Source organism: Caretta caretta, chromosome 5, assembly GCF_965140235.1.
Source record: "Caretta caretta isolate rCarCar2 chromosome 5, rCarCar1.hap1, whole genome shotgun sequence".
Classification (NCBI taxonomy): domain Eukaryota; kingdom Metazoa; phylum Chordata; order Testudines; family Cheloniidae; genus Caretta; species Caretta caretta.
This window is the reverse complement of record NC_134210.1, coordinates 111,819,972-111,842,333: the sequence shown is the minus strand read 5'-3', so window position 1 is coordinate 111,842,333 and position 22,362 is coordinate 111,819,972. Positions and strand designations below refer to the sequence as shown.

General features: G+C 39.0%; 1 protein-coding gene across 4 annotated transcripts in view; it reads right to left on the bottom strand.

The window, feature by feature from the left end:
• Positions 1-22,362, bottom strand: part of CNTLN (centlein) — a 282,930-nt gene that overhangs the window by 39,309 nt on the left and 221,259 nt on the right. For all 4 annotated transcript variants that reach the window (XM_048849837.2, XM_048849838.2, XM_075128810.1 and 1 more), the window contains one exon: positions 6,735-6,926. In XM_048849837.2, coding sequence (XP_048705794.2) covers positions 6,735-6,926 — 192 coding nt within the window. The remainder of the gene's footprint in view (positions 1-6,734; positions 6,927-22,362) is intronic.

Below are 22,362 nucleotides of genomic sequence, written 5' to 3'. Positions count from 1 at the left end.
AACGTGAGGTTTACACCAGAAAATTTTTAAAACGATAAATGGAAGCAGAATGTTACTGAGTTTCCTGATCTGTGTGTTGAGCTTGACCTTCATTAGAGCAAAGCATAATACCCAGTTATATGGGTTTACATACCACATGTGAACATGAACACTTGTGTGAGAAGTGGGCCTCTTGCACATTCTTAGAATCAAAGACTCACAAAGAAGAGCTTGTTAAAACAACTGTAAGAGCACTCACATCCAGAGGGGGATTACCCTTCCTGGGGAAAGAAACCAGGAGAGGGTATGTTGAAAGGGGAAGGAATGAACAAAGCTTTTTCAAACAGGGTTTGGGTTAACAGTATGTGTAAGAAAGAGGGGGAAATTTCATTCCCAAGTACCACTAGCCTAAAGGATCTGCTGAACATTCTCGGACTGTGGTTACATCTACACTACTGTGGTAAGTCGATCTAAGTTACACAACTCCAGCTACATGAATAAAGTAGCTGGATTCGACGTAGCTTAGGCCGACTTATTGCAGTGTCTACACCATGCTGGGTCAACGGGAGACAAACTCCCATTGACTTAACTTACTCTTTTCGTTCCGAGTGGAGTACTGGGGTCGACTGGAGAGCATTCTGCCATCAATTTAGTGGGTCTTCATTAGACCCACTAAATCGATCCCCAGAGTGTCGAGCAGGCACTAGTGTAGACATAGCCTAAGTGTATGGAGACCCTATGTCTTTGCACTTTTTCTGTTATGCTCACCCCACCCATTTGACTCATGGGCAGCACAATACAAATGAAGACAAGCTGCAAGGGAATACCAGAAAGCAATTGTCCCTGGAACCCACTTAAAAGGGACAGAGAAGGCTGACTATCTATATTTTGATTTATCATTAGCGACAGGACATCAACCTGGAAATGCTTATAAGAGCATGTTTTTCAGATTTATATATATATATATATATATATATTGCTATCCAAGGGGAGTTAATCACATACATCCACTGTGCCTGTTCCAAAAGACCAAAGTCACCACACCATCAGATGTTCAAATAATTGTCCTTATTCAGGCAAACTCCCATTGATTTCCATGAGATATTGGGACTCTCACTGGACTTAAACTGGAAGAATAAGAATTGAATAGAAATTGAGTATCTCAGGATTTGGATCAATAAGTCCTCTCCATAAATCCAACGGTAGTTATTTGCACTCAATGTGCTGGGCACAGTGTTGTGATACATTTTAAGTTTTTGATTCAATCTTTTACCCTCCATGTTTTGGGAGGCAACTCACTCTGCCAGTGTGTTACGAGAGACAGCCGCACGTCCAGGAGAAAGAGAGCCCCCAGCACCCGGGTGATGAGATAGGAAATGACACACATCAGTAGGAGCAGAGAAAGAAATGCAGCTGATGAGAGTCGTGGGGGTCAGGGAAAATATCCTAGTTAAACTGTGACAAGTAGGAGGGATGGTGGATGAAGCCAGATTTCACAGGAGAATTCTGGCAGTTGGGTCGTGGCCCCTGACTGAGAGGTGTCACATTGGATATCACAGGAGATGTATAGATTTCAGGAAGGAAGAAGACTAGAGGCAGGGGATGAAAGTTGGAGGACCACATGAATTGGAAAGTAAGATGGGCTACATATCCAGAAAGAGATGGAAGGAGCTCAAACTAATGGAACACTCAGCTGGGGAGGGGGGTGTATGGCAGAGTATAGGGTGGTGAGAGGCTTCCAGCAGCCTGACTCCCACTAAAATCAGAACCACAGAATTCACATTTGGTACAGCAGGCAAAAGGAACTCTCTGGAACCCTAATCTTAACCTCCAGCTGAATCTCTGGCCCATAACCTCTCATCTAACCCTTACCCTAAACCCTGAGGTTACTACCTCACCCCTATATCCAAAGTGACTCTGCTCCCCTGCCCTAGGGCTCTGTGAGGTCACTTCCTCACCCCTGTATCCAGAGCCTATATAATAATAACAATTAGACTCGTAGAAATCTGGCTTTTCTGGTTTTACAGTTTTCACCAAAATCAATGGAGTTCAGCCCATTGACACCTAGACAGGCTGTGAAATTTTGGGATTGAATTGATGTGATTTTTCAAAAGTGATCACATTACAAAGAGAGAAATCCCATCAAGTTGAGCATAAGGCCTCGCTTCGCTTGGCCAATGAAACGTAAGCAACAGGAGCATCCAACCTTTACCAAAAAAAGATTTTGTTTCCTTGAAAATGTTTCTAGCAATACAAAACCAGAGAAAAGCAAGAGACGAATGGTCTGACATGGAAACAGAATTGACTCTAGGTATAATGTTTATTCAGTGTTTTCCATTAGGCATCAATAGATCAAAATAAAATTCTTTTGAGTGTTAAATAAGCCATGATAAATCAGTATTGGCAAATGAAGGAACTGTTTAAGATCCCAAATCCTTAACAGGATGTGTGTGTAGTCATAATTATTAGGGTAGTCAATTAATCGCAGATAACTCACGTGATTAACTCAAAAAAATTAATAGTCATAAAAAAATTAATTGCAATTAATTGCCATTTTAATTGCACTGTTAAACAACAGAATACCAACTGAAATGTATTAAATATGTTTGGATGTTTTCTACATTTTCAAATATATTGATTGCAACTGCAACACAGAATACAAAGTGTACAATACTCACTTTATATTATTATTCTTATTTCAAATATTTGCATTGTAAAACGACAAAAGAAATAGTATTTTTCAATTCACCTCGTACAAATACTGTAGTGCAATCTCTATCGTGAAAGTGCAATTTACAAATGTAGATTTTTGTTTTGTTACATACTTGCACTCAAACAAAACCATGTAAAACTTTAGAGCTTACAAGTCCACTCAGTCCTACTTCTTGTTCAGCAAATTGCTAAGAGAAACAAGTTTGTTTACATTTAAGGGAGATAATGCTGCCCACTTCTTATTTACAGTGTCACCTGGAAGTGAGAACAGATGTTCTGATGGCACTTGTGTAGCCAGCATTGCAAGGTATTTATGTGCCAGATATGTTAAACATTCGTATGCCCCTTCAATCTTTGGCTACCATTCCAGAGGTCATGGTTCCATGCTGATGACACTCGTTAAAAAAATAATGCATTAAATAATTTTAGACTGAACTCCTTGGAGGAGAATTGTTTGTCTCCGGCTCTGTTTTATCCACATTCTGCTATATATTTCATGTTATAGTAGTCTTGATGACCCAGCACATGTTGTTCATTTTAAGAATACTTTCAATGCAGATCTGACAAAACACAAAGATGGTACCAATGTGAGATTTCTAAAGATAACTACAGCACTCAACCCAAGGTTTAAAAATCTGAAGTGCCTTCCAAAATCTGAGAGGGACGAGGTGTGGAACATGCTTTCGGAAGTCTTAAAAGAGCAACACTCCGATTCAGAAACTACAGAACCCGAACCACCAAAAAAAAAAAGAAAAGAAAAAAAGATCAACCTTCTGCTGGTGGCATCTGACTCAGATGATGAAAATGAACATGCATCGGGCCACACTGCTTTGGATCGTTATCGAGCAGAACTCGTCATCAGCATGGACGCATGTCCTCTGGAATGGTGGTTGAAGCATGATGGGACAAATGAATCTTTATTGCATCTGGCATGTAAATATCCTGTGATGCCAGCTACAACAGTGCCATGCAAACACCTGTTCTCACTTTCAGGTGACATTGTAAGCAAGAAGTGGGCAGTATAATCTCCTGCAAATGTAAACAAACTTGTTTGTCTTAGTGATTGGCTGAACAAGAAGTGGGACTGAGTGGACTTGTAGGCTATAAAGTTTTACATTGTTTAATATATATTAAAACTAAGGAATAAAAAAGCAGTCCCTCTTTTATTTATCAATTTATCAAGTCCAAAGTTCTGTGCTTTCCCTATAAGAGTTGATAACGTCACTGCCTATGAAATCTGTAAGGGATGCATATGCCAGCATTATTTTTAGGGTGAATGCTATAGGAGAAATTCTGAACACAGAATCTAATAAAAAAACCCTATTTACATATTTATTTGTAATCTGTACATTTATATGTATAATATAAAACATTTATATCATACAATTGAACTTTACAAACACAGGGATAAATCCTCACTCCGTTTTTACTGAGTTCTTACTCAAGGAAAACTTCCATTAAAAGCAGTAAGAGTTTTGCTTGAACTAAATACTCAATAAATACTGAATAAGGATTTGGCCAACAGATATAATAAATAATAGTAATGACAATAGCTAACACATATATAGTTTCGTACACTGAAGTTCTTATACTCTAAATGTAGACCCTTAATGCTTTGGGGTCTGAGTCTTTCACATATTTAATTTTACTTTAAAAAAAAATTAGAACACTTTTAAAGATACATTGAAAACTGATTTAATATCTTTGATACTAGGCTTCCATACAGCTGGTGTCAAATATTTGTATTCAATAGTGCGATATTCCCTGTCTGAAGGACCAAGAAATAATGACTTTGGTCCAAATATTTTATAGTTTCTACATGGCAAATGGAATATTTTGGAATACTAGGTTTATCAACATGCATGTTTCTTTCTTTTATGAGATGTTGGGCTGGGAGAAAAAGAAATGTCCAGCATCCCACAGATGAAGACTACAAGATCTCTGTTTTTCATTTCTTTAAAGCCCCTGCACCCACAGAGGTCATGAGCAGTAGGCTTCTGGTTGAAGATGACAATCAACCATAAGGATCAAGTCAAATCTGCTCCCAAATTAGCTGGAGAGGTTAACACTAAGTAGTGAGGTAGTGGTGGATTAAGACTAAATTGGGCTCAGAGCCAAAGTTCTAGAACACAAGAGCTACCCACAAACCAGGGGTCCCTACCCCTCCAGCTTGCTCTCAAGCTTGTAGCAGTCCTGGCTATATGTCTTGCCAATGCTACCCCCTGCTTCCGTCTCCTCTCCAGCAATGGGCTTACCCTCAACGTTCCTTGCCTCCAGATTTTATGGATCCATGATCCTCAGCCCAAATCTATAGATCCTGCTTTAATCAACCCCTAAATTTAAGAACTCCTTTCCCAATCTGACAGTTGTACCTTTGCCGGAATCTCAGCTTGTGCTTGCCTGGGTAACTAGGACTAACTTTCTTTTACTAAAGAAAGAATTTTCAGATTACCAAAAGTTGCATTTCTTTTATCTTGGCATTTTTAAAATAAACATATCAGTATGGGTGGCGAAGATATGTATTGTGACAAAGTTCCTCCTCTGCCTTGGTGGGTCCTGCACTTGTTGGTGGATTTGCTCACCTCAGAGGTTCACGGCAGCCTTCAGTTTGGCCATTTTCGTGGCTCAAATCTGCCGTTCACTCAGTTAGCCTCATCACTGGCCAGCATGGGGAAAAAGAAGAACAATTCCCTGCAGTCTCTGCTGATCCACCTTGTGGATCAGGGAACAGGCCAGAGTCTGGTGGAACCCAGAGTCCAGTTCAACTCCTCCGGTATCAACGAGGGAGTTGGGGGGATGGAGGGAACCCGGGCCCGCCCTCTACGCCAGGTTCCAGCCCAGGGCCCTGTGGATTGCAGCTATCGACAGTGGCTCCTGTAACAGCTGAGTGACAGCTACAACTCCCTGGGCTACTCCCCATGGCCTCCTCCCAACACCTTCTTTATTCTCACCACAGGACCTTCCTCCTGATGTCTGATAATGCTTGTACTTCTCACTCTCAGCTTCTTGCATCTCTTCCTCCCAGCTGCTCACACATGCACCACAAACTGAAGTGAGCTCCTTTTTAAACCCAGGTGCCCTGATTAGCCTGCCTTAATTGATTCTAGCAGCTTCTTGATTGGCTGCAGATGTTCTAATCAGCCTGTCTGCCTTAATTGTTTCCAGAAAGTTCCTGATTGTTCTGGAACCTTTCCTGTTACCTTACCCAGGGAAAAGGGAAAGTTTCTACAGAAGTAGAACAATATGTGACATCAGTTCATGCTCCATAGGAAAATGCTATACTATGTTTATGAGCATGGTATAAGAGTCTATATAGAACACAACAGGATAACCTGTGATTCAAAAATCAGAGAATTAACTAGTTATATTTTTTTCTTGTTACCTATTCCTTGCCTATTTTTGTCCCTTACCTGTCCATCCAATCCTAGCATGCCCATCACCAGGATATCTGGCCATCAACTAAATTATTAAGTTGAAATGAATTCTTAAAAATAAACACTCTGCCCTTCTTCATTATTTGCTAGTCATATCTGCAAGGATCTTTTTTTAAATTACTGTGCAACTGTTGGGTTATTTAGTCATTAGCATTGTTGTTGTTAACTGCCACCAGAAATGCAACAAAAATAAGGCACTAGTTCCCTTTGAAGACAACAGTAATAGTGATTTATAGATAAGAAGATAGAAGGTATTACATGAGTTACACAACCAGCAAACTTCAATCTTACCTAGTCATTAATGCTCAGCTCTTTTTCACACAAAGCCTGAAATCACATGATTCCCCTCTAACAACATAGTTACCCTGCACTTTCAACAAGCTTTCATCTTGGCCTGCTTTGTCTGTAAAAGATCCTTTCACTGCAAGATTCACTCATTTGGTTTTGACTATATGTCTACCAACTAGTAACAAAGATTATCTGACACTTAAATTCCTAGTTATGGGCTAGCCTATGGCAAATTGTACCTTTTTACATCTTTGAGACTGAGCAAATGAAATAATACTACAGTAAAAGTTATCCTGTTAGCTGACTAATCTGTTCTCTCACCTTCAGTTTGCAATACAGCTGCTTCACCTCCAAATCTGTATTCTTTGAAGGAGTAGGTGCTGTGACTTCAATTTGGTTAGAAGTCACAGGAGACAGACCTTCTTTCAACCTGGTAGCTTGGGCCAGATGCTCTAATTTTCCTTGTAAATCTTCTCTCTCTCGTTGCAACTCAGCCAGATCAGAGGTCAATGTCTGTTTTCCAAATAAAAGCAATAAATAGTCACAGTTACAGTCAAATATTATTGGTTTCTGCTTGATCATAACAGGATGTACATTAGAAAAATAAACAACAGACTCATACATTATCTTTACTCTGCATTACGTATTAGTTACCTGAATTCACTGGTCCAGACAGTAGAAAAATCAAATCTGGCAGTAAAAAGAAGTAACTTAATACAAAAAGTCACATGTGAAACAATTTGATTGCATATTGATATTTGTCTCATGACAGGAAACAAAAGTTATAGGAAGCTGTATAGTAACAGTGGTTACTGCTAAAAAAATTGTTTACCCACAGGGCTGTCTGATTCTACAACTATTTCCTGTACTAAGTATCAGGAAATACCATGGTAGCTCAGATATCACAGTGTGGTAAGGATGGCTAAATGTCAATTTTGTTTTAATGGTGACTATTGTAAGCTTACTTGAATGTTCTGTTGACAACGGCTGTAAAACATACATCCTTTTCTTGGCTTTTGTTTTGATATTTGTAAGGCTTGTAGAGGTTAAAGCAAAATGGACCAGCTGCACTAAATATCTTCTGGTTGGCTGGTCTTTACTCGTGTTATTTCTTCCTTTTCACATATATGCACCATAGCCAGAGAGCCACGTATTCCATAACCTTGACTCTAGGGCTGATGTATTTAACTGGTAAAAGCCAAGCTGGAGCAGGACAGCATAACAGATGTTAGTTGTTTATTCCACTGGGTAGGTCTTACCACCCTATACTGCAGCCAAAATGCTTCTCATTTAGCAACATAAATGTTAAGTCCAATTAGCAGACGAGGCTTGTTAGGAATTTAGTTCAAATAAATAGCAAGCAAACTATCTCAGTCTTATAGTGCTTGATTGACAACTGACAAGGCCCATTTAATCCGTGTAGTATAATATCACAGTACTAATTAAATATGTAATTTTAGAAATAAAAAATATTTTCTTTAATTCTCCTATACTAAAGAATACACAATGAATATTATTCTGTGAAAAGGGCACCTGGAATAATCTTTATGCCAGTGCTTATCTTTCACCAGTCTGTAGTCAGCAGAAAGCCACCAACCTTTAATGGCATAACAACTCTCTGCTCCTTAAGAGGATAACTACAGTACCATTTTATTATTCCAAAGAAGCTTATAATATGGTAGTTTAACATAAGGAACAATTAGATAAAAAGAAAATGAAATCTCTCAGAGGGGAGAAAAAAATCTTCTGTGTGAAGAATCCCAATTAGAAATTGGAAAAGATACTACAGCTTTTAAATGGCAAATGTATAGTTGATTACATGTTGGTATATAAAATAATTGGTAAACATAGGTACAAAATATTGTTCATATTTCAAAGGATGCTAATATTGACATTAAAAGCAGAAAACTACGTTGTTCAAAGTTATGCGCAAAATAAATGCTCCTTAAAATATAAACACTATATATACATACACATATTTAAATCACCTGAAGATCTGTGACGAAAAATATATCCAGGAAAAAAAGGAAACAAACACACTTTCATGAACATATTTATATTCATTACAGACAGCATGGGGAAGTTTGCACATTTTCAATGAGATTAAAAAATATTTATAGATACAACAGAATACAGTCTAATTTTTGAACCCAAATACTAATACCATTTCTGCACTCACATACACTTATTAAAGCCAGTGGGAACTGTGCATATATATCTGAGAACAGGACCACTGTTGGTAAAAGGCTTAATCTTTCCATTTCTTTCTGAGTTTGCTGTAATTTCATTACTTTAATAACAGACCAACGGTTCTAAGGTAACTTTTGATTGGAACTCTTTAATCTGTTATGTTATTCCCACCTCTAAAAACCCACAGGACTTAAAATGAGAATGTCATGTGGGCAGAGGATTCAAAGTGAAGGATACTTAAAAAAAAAAAATCAACAACAAAAAAACCCAACCTAACAACAAAAAACAGCAGCACTTCAGGAAGCTGCAGATGTTAATTTATCCAGCATATGCAATGCTTCTGTACCCAGATTTTCATGATTTGATGTTTCTGTTGTAAATTATTCATAAAGATAAAAGTGGAAAATGACTAAATTTGTGAAGAACAGATAGATCTATGTTTGTGCTATCTTACATCATGAGGTTTTAGCTTGGTACTCAATGAGATTCCTTGCTCTTCCCCCACAAGGACTGATAATGTAGGCAAAACCATCAGAACCAGTGTGTCATGGTTACAGTAATGAATGTGGCATCAAATAGATTAATGGAGCAATAGGGAGATGGATCTTCCCAAAACCGGCTGCAAGGCAACAACTCTGGAATTCCTGAGCCCTAGTTTTAGGAATTTACTTAAACTAGGAAATAGACACTTTTCCATCTTTAACATACATACACATACAAGCAGTAAATGTAAGAGAGAAACCAGATATGTGTGGAGGGGAAGAGGAAGAGGGGAGTGTCCAGGGAGCAGACAAGCAGAAAACCTACATTTCCCATTGCAGACAGATATGGATGTCTCTTGCAATCAGTGACTGCTGAGATGTATGTCTGCACTACATCCTGGATCGACATACAGGCAAATGTAGTGCAATTGTAGCTATGTTGGTTCCAGGAAATGAGAGAGACATGGTGGGTGAGGTAATATCTTTCACTGGACCAACTTCTGTTGTGAGAGAGACAAGCTTCCGGGCCACACAGACCTGAAGAAGTGCTCTTTTGTTAGTTAGTAACCTTAAGTTCCTCACTGATTTTTTTCCCCCTCCAACAGTAAGTTTCAGGTTGTTGAGGAGTTGTTTTTTTAAACACTTCCTTTTTGGCTCTCCTACCATGCAGCCAAATTCTGAGTGACAGACTCTAAAGAGATTTGCTCCATGGGAAGAGGTAATGGGGCTTAGCAGTGAAATTTTCAATCCCAACTAGACCAAGTGTGATATGGCCGTGAAAAAAAGCCAATGCGGTCTTGGGATGCATTAGGCGAGGTATTTCCAGTAGAGATAAGGAGGTTTTAGTACCGTTATACAAGACACTGGTGAGACCTCACCTGGAATACTGTGTGCAGTTCTGGTCTCCCATGTTTAAGAAGGATGAATTCAAACTGGAACAGGTACAGAGAAGGGTTACTAGGATGATCCGAGGAATGGAAAACCTGTCTTATGAAAGGAGCCTCAAGGAGCTTGGCTTGTTTAGCCTAACTAAAAGAAGGTTGAGGGGAGATATGATTGCTCTCTATAAATACATCAGAGGGATAAATACCAAAGAGGGAGAGGAATTATTTAAGCTCAGTACCAATGTGGACACAAGAACAAATGGATATAAACTGGTCACTGGAAATTTTAGACTTGAAATTAGACAAAGGTTTCTAACCATCAGAGGAGTGAAGTTTTGGAATAACCTTCCAAGGGAAGCAGTGGGGGCAAAAGACCTATCTGGCTTTAAGATTAAACTCGATAAGTTTATGGAGGAGATGGTATGATGGGATAACATGATTTTGGCAATTAATTGATCTTTAAATATTCATGGTAAATAGGCCCAATGGCCTGTGATGGGATGTTAGATGGGATGGGATCTGAGATACTACAGATAATTCTTTCCTGAGTATCTGGCTGGTGAATCTTGCCCATATGCTCAGGGTTCAGCTGATCGCCATATTTGGGGTCGGGAAGGAATTTTCCTCTAGGGTGGATTGGAAGGGGCCCTGGAGGTTTTTCGCCTTCCTCTGTAGCATGGGGAATGGGTCACTTGCTGGAGGATTCTCTGCTCCTTGGAGTCTTTAAACCATGATTTGAGGACTTCAATAGCTCAGACATAGGTGAGAGGTTTATTGCAGGAGTGGGTGGGTGAGATTCTGTGGCCTGCATTGTGCAGGAGGTCAGACTAGATGATCATAATGGTCCTTTCTGACCTTAATATCTATTAATCTATAATTTTTAAATTCAGGCTGCAGCTGCTAAGCCTGGTCGTAGTGACCAGTCTGCTGCAGCCCCTAAAAGATGTTTACAGATTCACTGGGCACACACTTATCCTAACCCCCCTGCTCCTGGTATATCCACAGAGCTCTGTTCCATGATGCACAGAAGGGTAAGTGATGAAATTCTGGCTCTATTGAAGTAAATGGCAAAATTCCCATTTGATTTCAATGGGGCCAGGATTTCACCCAAGATGTCTCTCTGTGCACGCTCTCCACTACTTGGCCCCCTGCTTGGTAATTCTGCTCTGTTTGGCCACTGTGTGCCTATACAGAGAACTGCACGATTGCACCATCATTACGCTGAATATGGCAGATTGTAAGTTCTTTGGGACAAGGAACCTCTATGACTGTACAGCACCCTGTAGAACAGAGCCTAACTGAGCTGCTTTAATATCAATATGAAACTGTAACAATAGGCCTCTGCTGTAGGTAACTATTTAGTGTTTGTTGTTGTACTCTTAATACTGTGATGTACATGACCTCTCAATTTTACATTTACAATATATACTTTGTAGAATTTATATCTGCAGTATCAAATTATTTTACAAGCGTTTTCACCCTATGTTATTATCTGTTTTGTTAGGATGATTCAACTGTAAATAAATCTGTAGAAATAACAGTGCTTCGACATTTTATAAAGAGCAAATGGTGTTAGACATAAGTAGCATTTCTTGCTATTAGAAAACCCTGTAATTTTGGCAGCCAAAAAAAAAAAAAAAAATCAGTGAGTGCAGAGGGATGACTTTTTCAGAGACTAGGAGCAAACTGAGTTCTGGTTTTCTGAGAAATCTTATAGTGACAATGAGAGGAGAGGGGGATTGATTTGTAGATTTATATTGCAGTATTATTTTTAATACTGCATAGCTCCCACATCCAGTTATCTTTTAAAATACAACATTGCTTTGTCTTTCCTGTACTTTTTAAAGCATGCTGTTATTCTCCTGCAATTTTAACTCTATTGTAGAGGAAACTTGCAAGAACAACAGTACTTTGGTCATAGACAGTTCTTGTGAATGTATAGTTTCAAATAATAACTGCATATAAAGAACAGAAAAATGTCTATGACTTTATATACGGTAGTGAGTATCTTTATAGTACTTCAGTGATGTTCCCATTTACAAAAATCTAATAGTTTCTGTTTAACTTTTCAGGCAAGGTTTTTAGAGTAAGTCTCTCTAATTGTAAACCTATTTTTCTTCTCATGAATAGAATCAATATCTTTTTATTGATGGGAAATAAAAAATAAAGGTAAAATGAAGACAGATGACATGCAGACATCTATAAATATGAAAACAATATATACAAATATCCAACTGGAAAAGTAATCATGTTCCGTTCATGGCATCTGACCACATATAATTTTTTTAGAAACAAGAAAAGTACAATCGCTTAAACTTTTAAGCCCCAGAGGAAGTTTTCCTTGTGAAACTACTGTTTGTCCTCAACAAACTGGTATTTTCACTCCATGAACACAGACAGGAAATTGGAAATATAGTCTTTGATAACTTGATGTCCCATCTCTTAGCTGGACCAAAAACTGTAAAAAGGTAAAAAGTTCTCAAATGTAGATGTTATTAGTCCTATATTTAATATAGACTTTTTGAATGTTTAGTAAGAACTACTAGATCACTCATTTATAAACTTCTTTCAGGCAAATGCAGTTATCAGCAGCCTACACTGTTTCACAAAATGTCAAGTAAATGAAGGTAATCTAGAGGACTTTTTACCAGTGCTTTAGCAAGTTGTTAGACTTCAGTAGCCTTTAGAGACCATTAAGTACTCTTTGGCTAATTGGCCAATGGTAGATTAATCCTCTTTTTATTCTAGCAGCACTATTTTAACACCCCTTGCACTCTGTCAGTGTAGTATCTGAATGACAAAATAATATTGGGCATGAATAATAAGCAGAAAAGTTAAATTAACATTTCATGTTTCATATGCCATACCTATGTGTCAGAAAAAAACCTCTTTTTAAGCCACTGACATTCAACTTTTTTAAACAATCTGATGTTGACATCTTACTGAGGTGAATCTTCCTAATTACTGCTAATTGTCTATCAAGAAAAAAATCTTTCCTTGAAGTGCAGTTGTCTGGTATAGATGAACACAGCTCCAATGTGCATAGGAAAGACAGGCATGACACTTGAGGTGTGCTACATTATTATGAGGTCATACTAAATATGGTTTGCAATTAACAAAGCAGCTTTTAAGGATGTTGGAGGCACTGAAAATGCCAATCTTTCATGAAGAGCTTAAATTAGATCCCAGTAGAGAAATACAGATATCAGCTTATGGATAACAGATATGGCTCTTTCCCAATGTATTTTATTAATGAAAAAAATATTTGTCCTATTGATAGTTGGGTGGTAGTATAGTTTCTTTTCAAATATCTTATAAATGCAGTTTACATATTGGTGATTAAAGATAATCTTTTATCTATATAAAATACAACTTCAATGAGAGTTGGCAAATAATGCTGCAATGATGATGAATCAACATTATTTTCAAAAACTTTGCATCCTTGATAATGCCTTTAAATAATGAGCTGAATACAAACAGATTTTTGTTCTGCCTACTTTGAAAATGAATGGGTTTTACCTCAATTTGTTGTTATATGGATTTGTTATTGCATCAAAATATTTCAATAGAAAGGCAACAATAGAACAATACACATTTTAAAACCTCCAATATTTGACTTTTTTGGACCTTCTCCCATATGAATAGTTCTTTACGGAATTGGAAAGGGCTGTAGAATTTTTGAATTTTAAAATTCACTTCATTTACTCTTTGTAAAGTGCTACGTCAACATACAGACCAAGACTAAAACAAAGCTTCAAAGAATACATAGATAGAAAGTATAAAAAGTGATAAGAGCTTTACATATATTGGCCCCAATACCCCAAACCATACTCAGATAAATCACCTATTGGAATAAATGGGAGGTTAGCTTGAGTAAGGATTGTATGGTCAAACACTAACTGACCATCACTGTTTTATAAAATATGGGAAATATGAGAGAAGTGAATATGGAAATAATTCAAGTAGCAGACACTATTTTCAAAGGTTATGAAAATATAATTGGAAAAATAAGATTAGTTTTATAATTGTAATAATTATCTACAGACCACAACTGTGCCAAATTGGGTGGTTTTAGCTTGCAGAGATTCATAGAAACCTTTTCTTATCATTTATCTTGTGTCCGCAACCCACCAAACATTCACTCTGCATTTTGACCATAAGAAAATACTGTATATTAGGTTTGAGTCCTATCCTAAACACTTAAAGCCATTATCTTGTATTGGGTTTCATGCAGGTGCAGCAGTCCATCCATGTGGATTCCAATGCAGGATCAGGGCATTAGCCATGTGTATAACTTTAATTACATAAGGAGTACTACTGAGATCAACAGGACTACTGCATGAATAAAGTTATATATATTCCTAAGTGTTTGTAGGATTAGGGCCTCAGCTCCTGTACAGTGATAACTACAGGCAAACGCTGATGTATAGTTGTATAGGGTTTTGCCTAGAACCATTAAACTTCTTCAGGTGGAGGTTCCATGACCAGTAAAAACTGTTAAAATGTTAAAAAGAAATAAAAAAATATTTCTGAATTAAAAGTAAATTTTACAGTCTTTTATATACTCATAAGAATTTTAAGCAATTTGAATTACACAGACACAATATATTTTAAAGCAACAATGCATCAATAAATGCTTAATGATTCTAAAAGCCACATTTTCAAACATTAGGTGCATGCTATTGCAGCTGACATTTGAGAACATGAACTGAACACAAATCAGGTGTTTGTACATGACCAGTTACATGCTTAAGTGCAGACATGCATGCAAATGCCTGATATTTACGTGCATGCTGGGTATTTGTGCACAGAAGCTACATTTCACACTTAACATTGAAAATTTGGCCTTAAACATCCACATCAATGTGTAGTGTATGTAAGGTACTGAATGCGGGTGCTTCCTCGTAAATTGGAAGCAGAGTTCAAGTATATGATGTTTGCTAGATGGAAAACAGTGGAATTAGGCATTATTTCTCTTATTTACACCAAATGCTGGAGAGAAGGGCAAGCTCCCAAAGTTGGAAATTAGAATGCTTCAGCGTGGGTCAGTGACAATGTTTGTCATATCCTCCTGCTTAATCTTGCCACATCTAAGCACTGCAAATGAACTACTTGCATGAGAGCCAGCTGGGGAATTTCTCAATCCCTACAACTCATTACAAATTTAACAGCAGCAATACTAAGTATTCATATGTTTCAGATAACACAAACAAATTTACTGCACTAAAACTCATAGGGGAGCAGGTTTCAGAGTAGCAGCCATGTTAGTCTGTATCCGCAAAAAGAAAAGGAGGACTTGTGGCACCTTAGAGACTAACCAATTTATTTGAGCATAAGCTTTTGTGAGCTACAGGTGCAAGTGCATCCAATGAAGTGAGCTGTAGCTCACGAAAGCTTATGCTCAAATAAATTGGTTAGTCTCTAAGGTGCCACAAGTCCTCCTTTTCTTTTTATAGGGGGGCAAAAATTAATAATGCTTCCATCTGTTTCCAGTATAGCTCACATAAAATACACAGAAAGTAAAATGAACAGATTATTTTAAAAAAGCATTCTTTAAATTTTCTTTGATTTCACTAAAATAATCTCATGTACTTTTATTTCCAAAGCATATAGTGTTGTATCTTTCTGAATGGAAGTTCAAGTGTGTATATTTTTAAAGGATATACCAGCAAGGAGGAACCAAAGTAGATGGATATACTAAAAATTCAGTTTTACAAGTAACTCATACTCTATCTAGTTCAAGGAGAGTGAACTATTTTTGCTAGAATGTCCTCCAGACTCAATCTGAGTGGGTACTGCTTTGATTGCCAGTCTTGAATGCTACCATATCATCTTCACATTAACCACATCCTTGCTTTCTTTTCTGTTCACCTTGACTTGTCCCCTTCCCCCCCTGCCTTGCAATGTCTCTACACTCAATGCCCCAATCCCTTCTGGATTCACATCCCACATGACCCCTCTTCTCATATACCAACTACGTACTATAACTCTTTGCTCCCCATCTGCAAACAAACATTCACTAGGTTCACGATTGGTACATGTTGTATCATGTACTTGGTCATGCTGGCCCTTGCTTTTGCTGGCCCCAGATCCAAGAGCAAAGATTTAATTAAGGATGTGCAAATTAAGGCAGTGGATCCCAATAGTGGCCTCTCAGATCTCTTTGCTTTCCATAATACCCATTGTCCTCTGACGCCAGTTCAGCTGGCTCCATCACTCCCAGTCTATGAAAGTCAACTCAGGGGAGGAGGGATATACTACACCAGCAGATGTTATTTTGAGCATATAAATATCCAGGCAGACATAAATGGTCTAGCAATAGTAGAGCAGTGTAGGTAGAACACTTTGAAAATGTATCGGACACCTGCTACCTAGAGAATGAAACCTAACGGCCAACGGTAGATTTGAAAGAAAAGAATGGGACTAGGGGCTCTGCCAGTGAGTCCAGTGTAATGCCCAGTCCCTTGAGCCAACATGTAACTGTTGGAAAAGAGTACAGTTCAGAGTACTGTCCCTGAACCCTGTTTTGGGGCTCCATCTTAAATGTAAATCTCTTGTTTGTAGATATCTGAAACTGAAGTATCAAAGCGGTGCAGGTGCTCTCAAGTGCTCTCTACTTTGAGGCTGATGAAAAATAATGATTCAGGGAGACCCACTGAACAGAATTGAGAAACTTGTTTAAAATTCGTAGGGGCCTCTTTTTTGGACCTTCTCCCATATGAATAGCTTTAGTGCAAGCCACTGCTAGTATTAAGAGCTTTTCCAAGCAACAAGAAAATTAAAAAAAAGATTTTAATACACTTTTCAGTCGGCCTTGGGGTTTTCTGAGCAGCAGCAGCAGCGTATATGACGGTCTTGTTAATTTCATGCCAATTGGAAAAGATATGAGCAGCAGCACAGGCACTAGAGCTATCTGTAGACTCAGGGAGGAGCATATTTGACATTTTGATTCACATTCCATAGTCATCTTTGCCCTCTTCATGGCTTGAAACATTTTTTAAATGAAAATGTAAATTCTGAAAGAAGTTGAGGTTTCCGGCGACAGAGTTGCAGAATCTTCAGTTTTTCTCACCTGGCTGGTTGCAAGAGGTGGCAGTCTGCCCTCACCCCTGTAGCGGCAGCACTTTTCTGCACCACCTCCCCACTTACTCCCCTGCACTGGAGCACGTGTGCTACATCCTCCTCTCCTGAATATATAGCAATTTAACCCGTCTCCTCTTCCTCCTCAAATAGTTATAATATTCATCAACTTTCTGTATATATAGAAAAGCAACACAGATGTTAAAAGTACAATTTAATATCTGAGTGCACGTTTTCTCTGCATATAAAAATTCAACAAATATTTCTAAAACTAAATACTTATATTCAAAATATGTGTTTTATTATTTTCAAACAAACTCCCTACTCTGGGTGTGTGTATTCACAGACAGGAACTGTACCTTCTACAGTTGGCGAGCAGCAGACACCACTTATTTGGCCATCTTATTGTACCCTTTACACACACGCGCACACACACCATTTGAAACATTATGTCTACTTTAAGATGAGGTATGACGTGAAGCAGTCAAGTGGCGTCGTTACCACAGAAACAGGGATAAACGGGGATGCCATCAACATGTTAAAATGACTGCTTTGAAATTTTTGCATTTGTTTCTGTTAATTTAATGACTGTATTATTTCAAGACATAAAATTGGATTTCTTTGTGACCTAAAAGAATCATAGCAACAATCTAAAGGGTAAAAAAAAAAAAAATCTAATAAATGTATAGAGGGATCACTGAAATGTAATAATGCTGCTGACATTTCTAGTCAACACCATCATCTTATTCATCACTATGATCTCTGTCAAGAGTGCATGTGTTACCACACTCTTCATTGCCTTGGCATGTACACAGTTCTGTGCTGAGAAGATTGTTCTGACACAGTTGATTGCGCAGCAACCCCTGCTGGTACGAAGAACAGGAAGAAGAATACAGGATGTAATTCATGATGCACCTTTTTCCATCCATGTTGCAATGGTGATCCAATGTCTGGTTTACCTATGTGTGAAGATAACCAAATCTTTGTTTGCCAAGATGCTCTTTTGACATGCTCTTCAAAACTATCACCACGTGGCGGGATCTTGGCCAGTTTCTTGTCCTTTCTGATGGCTAGATTGAGGTACACACACTCTGTGGGTCTCCTTTTCTTTCTCACTATGGTCATACAGCCCTGCTTCCAACTCCTTGCTGAAGAAATTGCAGCTTGTCTGTCACTCTCCCCCAGTTGGGCAAGATCTGGGAAGCAGTAGATTTCCTTTGTTTGGATAACCTTCAACACAGATTTTTTTCTGAATACTAGGGATGTCACAGTGCACTGAGCATGCTTCAGCACCTCATAGCGCCTATGTGTCACCAAATTGCACCATCTCACAGAGCAACTCAGCATGCTGCATCTCAGGGCTGAAGGGTCAGAGCATGACTCGCCCTGTAACTGCTGCTCCATGCTGCTGTGGCACTGTGCACCAGGAGAGAGTACATAAAATGTCTCTCCTAGAAGGGAGGCAGAAAGGAGGGAATTTGGGGCAGATACAGACTTTTGGGGGGTGGGCAGAAAGGTCTGTAACCACTAGAACACTATACCCTCCAGAAGACAGAATTGAACCCAGGAATTCTGAGTCTCTACTTTTCTTTGCTGTCAGCAAATAGCTATGAAACTCACTGCAAAAGTGTGTGTTTCATCCTCTTCCAGTGCCTGATCCACACAGAGGAGAACAGCCTACGAAAGTCACCAGTTACTCCATTAGCTCAAGTAGTACACATCTGTGTTAGGTATCTAAAAATTCAGACCCTACTGGTTACTCAAGCTGAGGACCAATATAGTTTCATGTGATGGAATTTCTGTTTTCTCCCCACCCCCTCAAAAAGAAAAAAAAATTACATACAAAAAGTGTTAAAAGAATATTAAGTTTTCAAAGTCAAGTGCTCAAAAGTTAAAAAATGCCAGACTTATGGTTGCCCATGTAATCTTAATGTGGCTTCCTTGTACATATATGTTATAATGCAGTCTTTAACTACACAATCACATACTCTCTTCCCGTACAAAAGCCCTGTCTCATACAGTGCACAGGATGCTCTGGGAGTGAATTTGCATTGTGTAGTTAATGAGGCTATTGTATGTAGGACCCCTGCCTCATTGTGGTAGAAGTTGGAAGGTGTGTAGTGAATGAGGCAGCGGGCTACATGAAAAGAAATGATAGTCTCCTGGTTAAGGAAGCTGAAAACCACCTTGGAGAACTGGATTCTTTCCCGGACTCTGATGCTATGATGCTACAGAGTTACTTTGTGATGCTAAGCAAAATACTTACATTAAAATGTTCAAAGCTGGCCACTACATTGTGCCTGCCTCATTTTCAGGGTGCCCACTGTGAGACACCTAGGACAGATTTGCAGAAGTGCTGAATGCTCACAGCTGCAACAGAAGTCAATTGGAGCTGTGATGTGAACATAGAATGCATTATAAAATGCTACATATTCTAGAAAATCAAGGCAGAAGTGTCTGAAATTTGACCCCCAACATTAGTAGATTTGACAATTTTGGCCTTAATTTCTCAATGTCTCAGTTCCTCCTCTGTAAAAAGCAAATATCATCACCTATTCTCACAGATGTTATGAAGATAATTTAGTTAATATTTATGAAGATACCTAGGTGAGCGAGTGCACCCTAGAAATGAGCATGTGGAAATTAATAATTTTGTATTCAGTTTAGGGTTTGGATGGTGTGCAGTAAGATATGTCACAAGGCTCCACATTGAGTGATGAGTATGAAAAGAAATATTGAATAGCTACCCATTCAGTAAGCATCCCACCTCCTGTGCTTTGGATAAACAGGGGTCCTGAGGAAGAAATAGTATGTGATTATGTAATTACAGATTGCATCATAATGCATATGCACAAGGGGGTTGAATTAAGGTTGCACAGGCAACCTTTACTCTAGTATTTTCTAATTTATAAGTGCTTGACTGTGCACCCACGACTTTCTTTTCACAAAGTTTTTTTGAATATTATTAAACATATTGGACACCCTTTTCCTTGGAAGTCTATGCCAGCTAACCTAAATCTCCCTTGCTGCAGATTAAGAGCATTACTTCTATCCTATCTTCAGTGGATATGCAGAACAAACTATCACTATCCTTTTTAAAATAGCCCTAACCATATTTGAAGACTTATCAGGTCCCCCTCACTCTCCAAAACTAAACATGTACCATTTCTTTCATAGGTCAGGTTTTCTAATACTTTTATCACTTTTGCTGCTCTCCTCTGGACTCACTCCAATTTGTCTACATTTTTCTTAAATGTGACACCCAGAACTGGACCCTGTACTCCAGCTGAGACCTCACCAGTGCTAAGTAAAGCAGGACAATTTCTTCCCATGAGACATTCCTGATAAGACATCTGTGACAGGTTTCAGTCGGTCCTCCAAGCCCCTAAGGGGCGATGGAGAGCTATGGTCCCACTGGCAGGCCTTAGTCACACCTTTCAGGCGCTGGGGAATTAGCGGGAAAGATGTGCCGGCACGAGCCTGCGGCGCGCCCCTCGGGCAGGGGGGCGCCGGCACGGGTTGGTAGCGCACAGTTCTGCTACCCGAGGCAGGTTGGCCAGGGTAGGGGAACGCAGGCCCACACAACTCCACTGCGTTCCAGCCCAGGGCCCTGACGGTGGCGGGGGCCAAAGGTCCCGCCGCTCAGTCAGCGGGGGGCCATCCACGCCCGCTGACCAAACACACCCACCCCACGGTGCAGTTCTGCCCCTGGGCTACTTCCTACCCGATCTCTCCGGCGGGTCTCTCCGGTCCCTCCAGCTCGTCCGGGTATTCCGCTGCTGGCAACTCCAGCTCCCCCTCTGTGTCGGACTCAGGCTGGCCCGGGATACAGCCGGGCCCCTCCAGGTCCTCCGGGTACTCAGCGGCTGGCAGTCCTGGTCGCCACAGGCCTTCCTCTCGGTCAGGTTCCTCCTGGTCCAGGGCCTCCCCTGGGTCGGCAGCAGGATCGCGAGGGAGCAGCCAGCAGCCTGTGTCTGTCTCCCTCCCTGGCGCTCTCCTCACTGGGCAAAGGGCCCCGCCCTTTGTACTTCCTGTCCCACCCCTCCCCTTCCGGGGACTGGCGTAAGCTTGGTCTGGCCCCGCCCACTCAGGCTGAGATGGTGGCTCTTTACCCTCTGGTTTGGAGGGAAGCCACCCTGGCTCCCTACAACATCCCAGAATGGTATTAGCCTTTTATGCAACTACATCACATAATTGGCTCATATTCAGTTTGTGATCCCTTATACCCCCTAGATCCTTTTCTGTACTTGATATTGTGGATTTCAGATCAATCTTCCAATTTGTCAAGATCATTTTGAATTCTAACCCTGTCTTCCAACCCCATCCAGTTTGGCATCATCTGCAAATTTTATAAGCACACTCTTGCCTCCATCATCCAAGTCATTAATGAAAATGTTGACTAGTGCTAGACCCAAGACAGACCCAGTAGAAAATTGCTCCCATTTTGATAGTAACTATTGATAACTACTTTTTGAATATAGACATTTAACCAGTGATGCACCCGCTTTAAAGTAATTTAACTAGACCATGTTTCCCTAGTGTACATATCCGTTTTGCACCATCTTTTTAAGTAACATTAAAGCAAAATTTTTAAAAAATGACAAGAGACAGGGAAATGAATACACTGCAAAATCAGCATGCAAATTTTCAGGTGTGTCTCAGAAATAATATTTAATGAAAGTATCTTTTTAAAACTTGTAAATGTGGAACTGAAAGTCTAATGATATAATCTTAGTGAACTAAAATATGATTTATCAATATACCTGAAAAATACATTTGATAATTTATTAGGGAATTTTGTATCTATTTTTCTTTGTATTACTTGGCTTTCTGCTTACAAAAAATTTAGAAATAAGCTCTATAAATTTAATCTTTTAAAAGGAAAGTACAGGAAAACCTAGCAAAGGCAGATTTTTCTTGAAGACCAAACTTGTTGAAACACTAAAACAATACAGCTAAAAAGTGATTTTGTCTGCTCCTGTTTATTGTGCCTTTGTTAACAATTTCACTAGTTTAGTAACTATGCTTCTCACATAACAGCACTAGTTATTTTTCAGGATAATTCTATCTTAACATTTTTTGGAATAGATTTACTTTGAAAAGCTTTACAGATCAATAAATCCCATATTACATAAACCCGCTCATGGTTTTTTTAAAAATTCAGAGTACATCCAACAAGTTTTACTGAGAAAACTGTTTAGCTTAAATTTGATTTACCATTTTTGTTAGAAAAATGTCGGCATAGGTAAAAAGTACTAAATAATTAAGCTTAAAGTGAAACAGAGGTAATAAACATTTTAAACACATGTACAG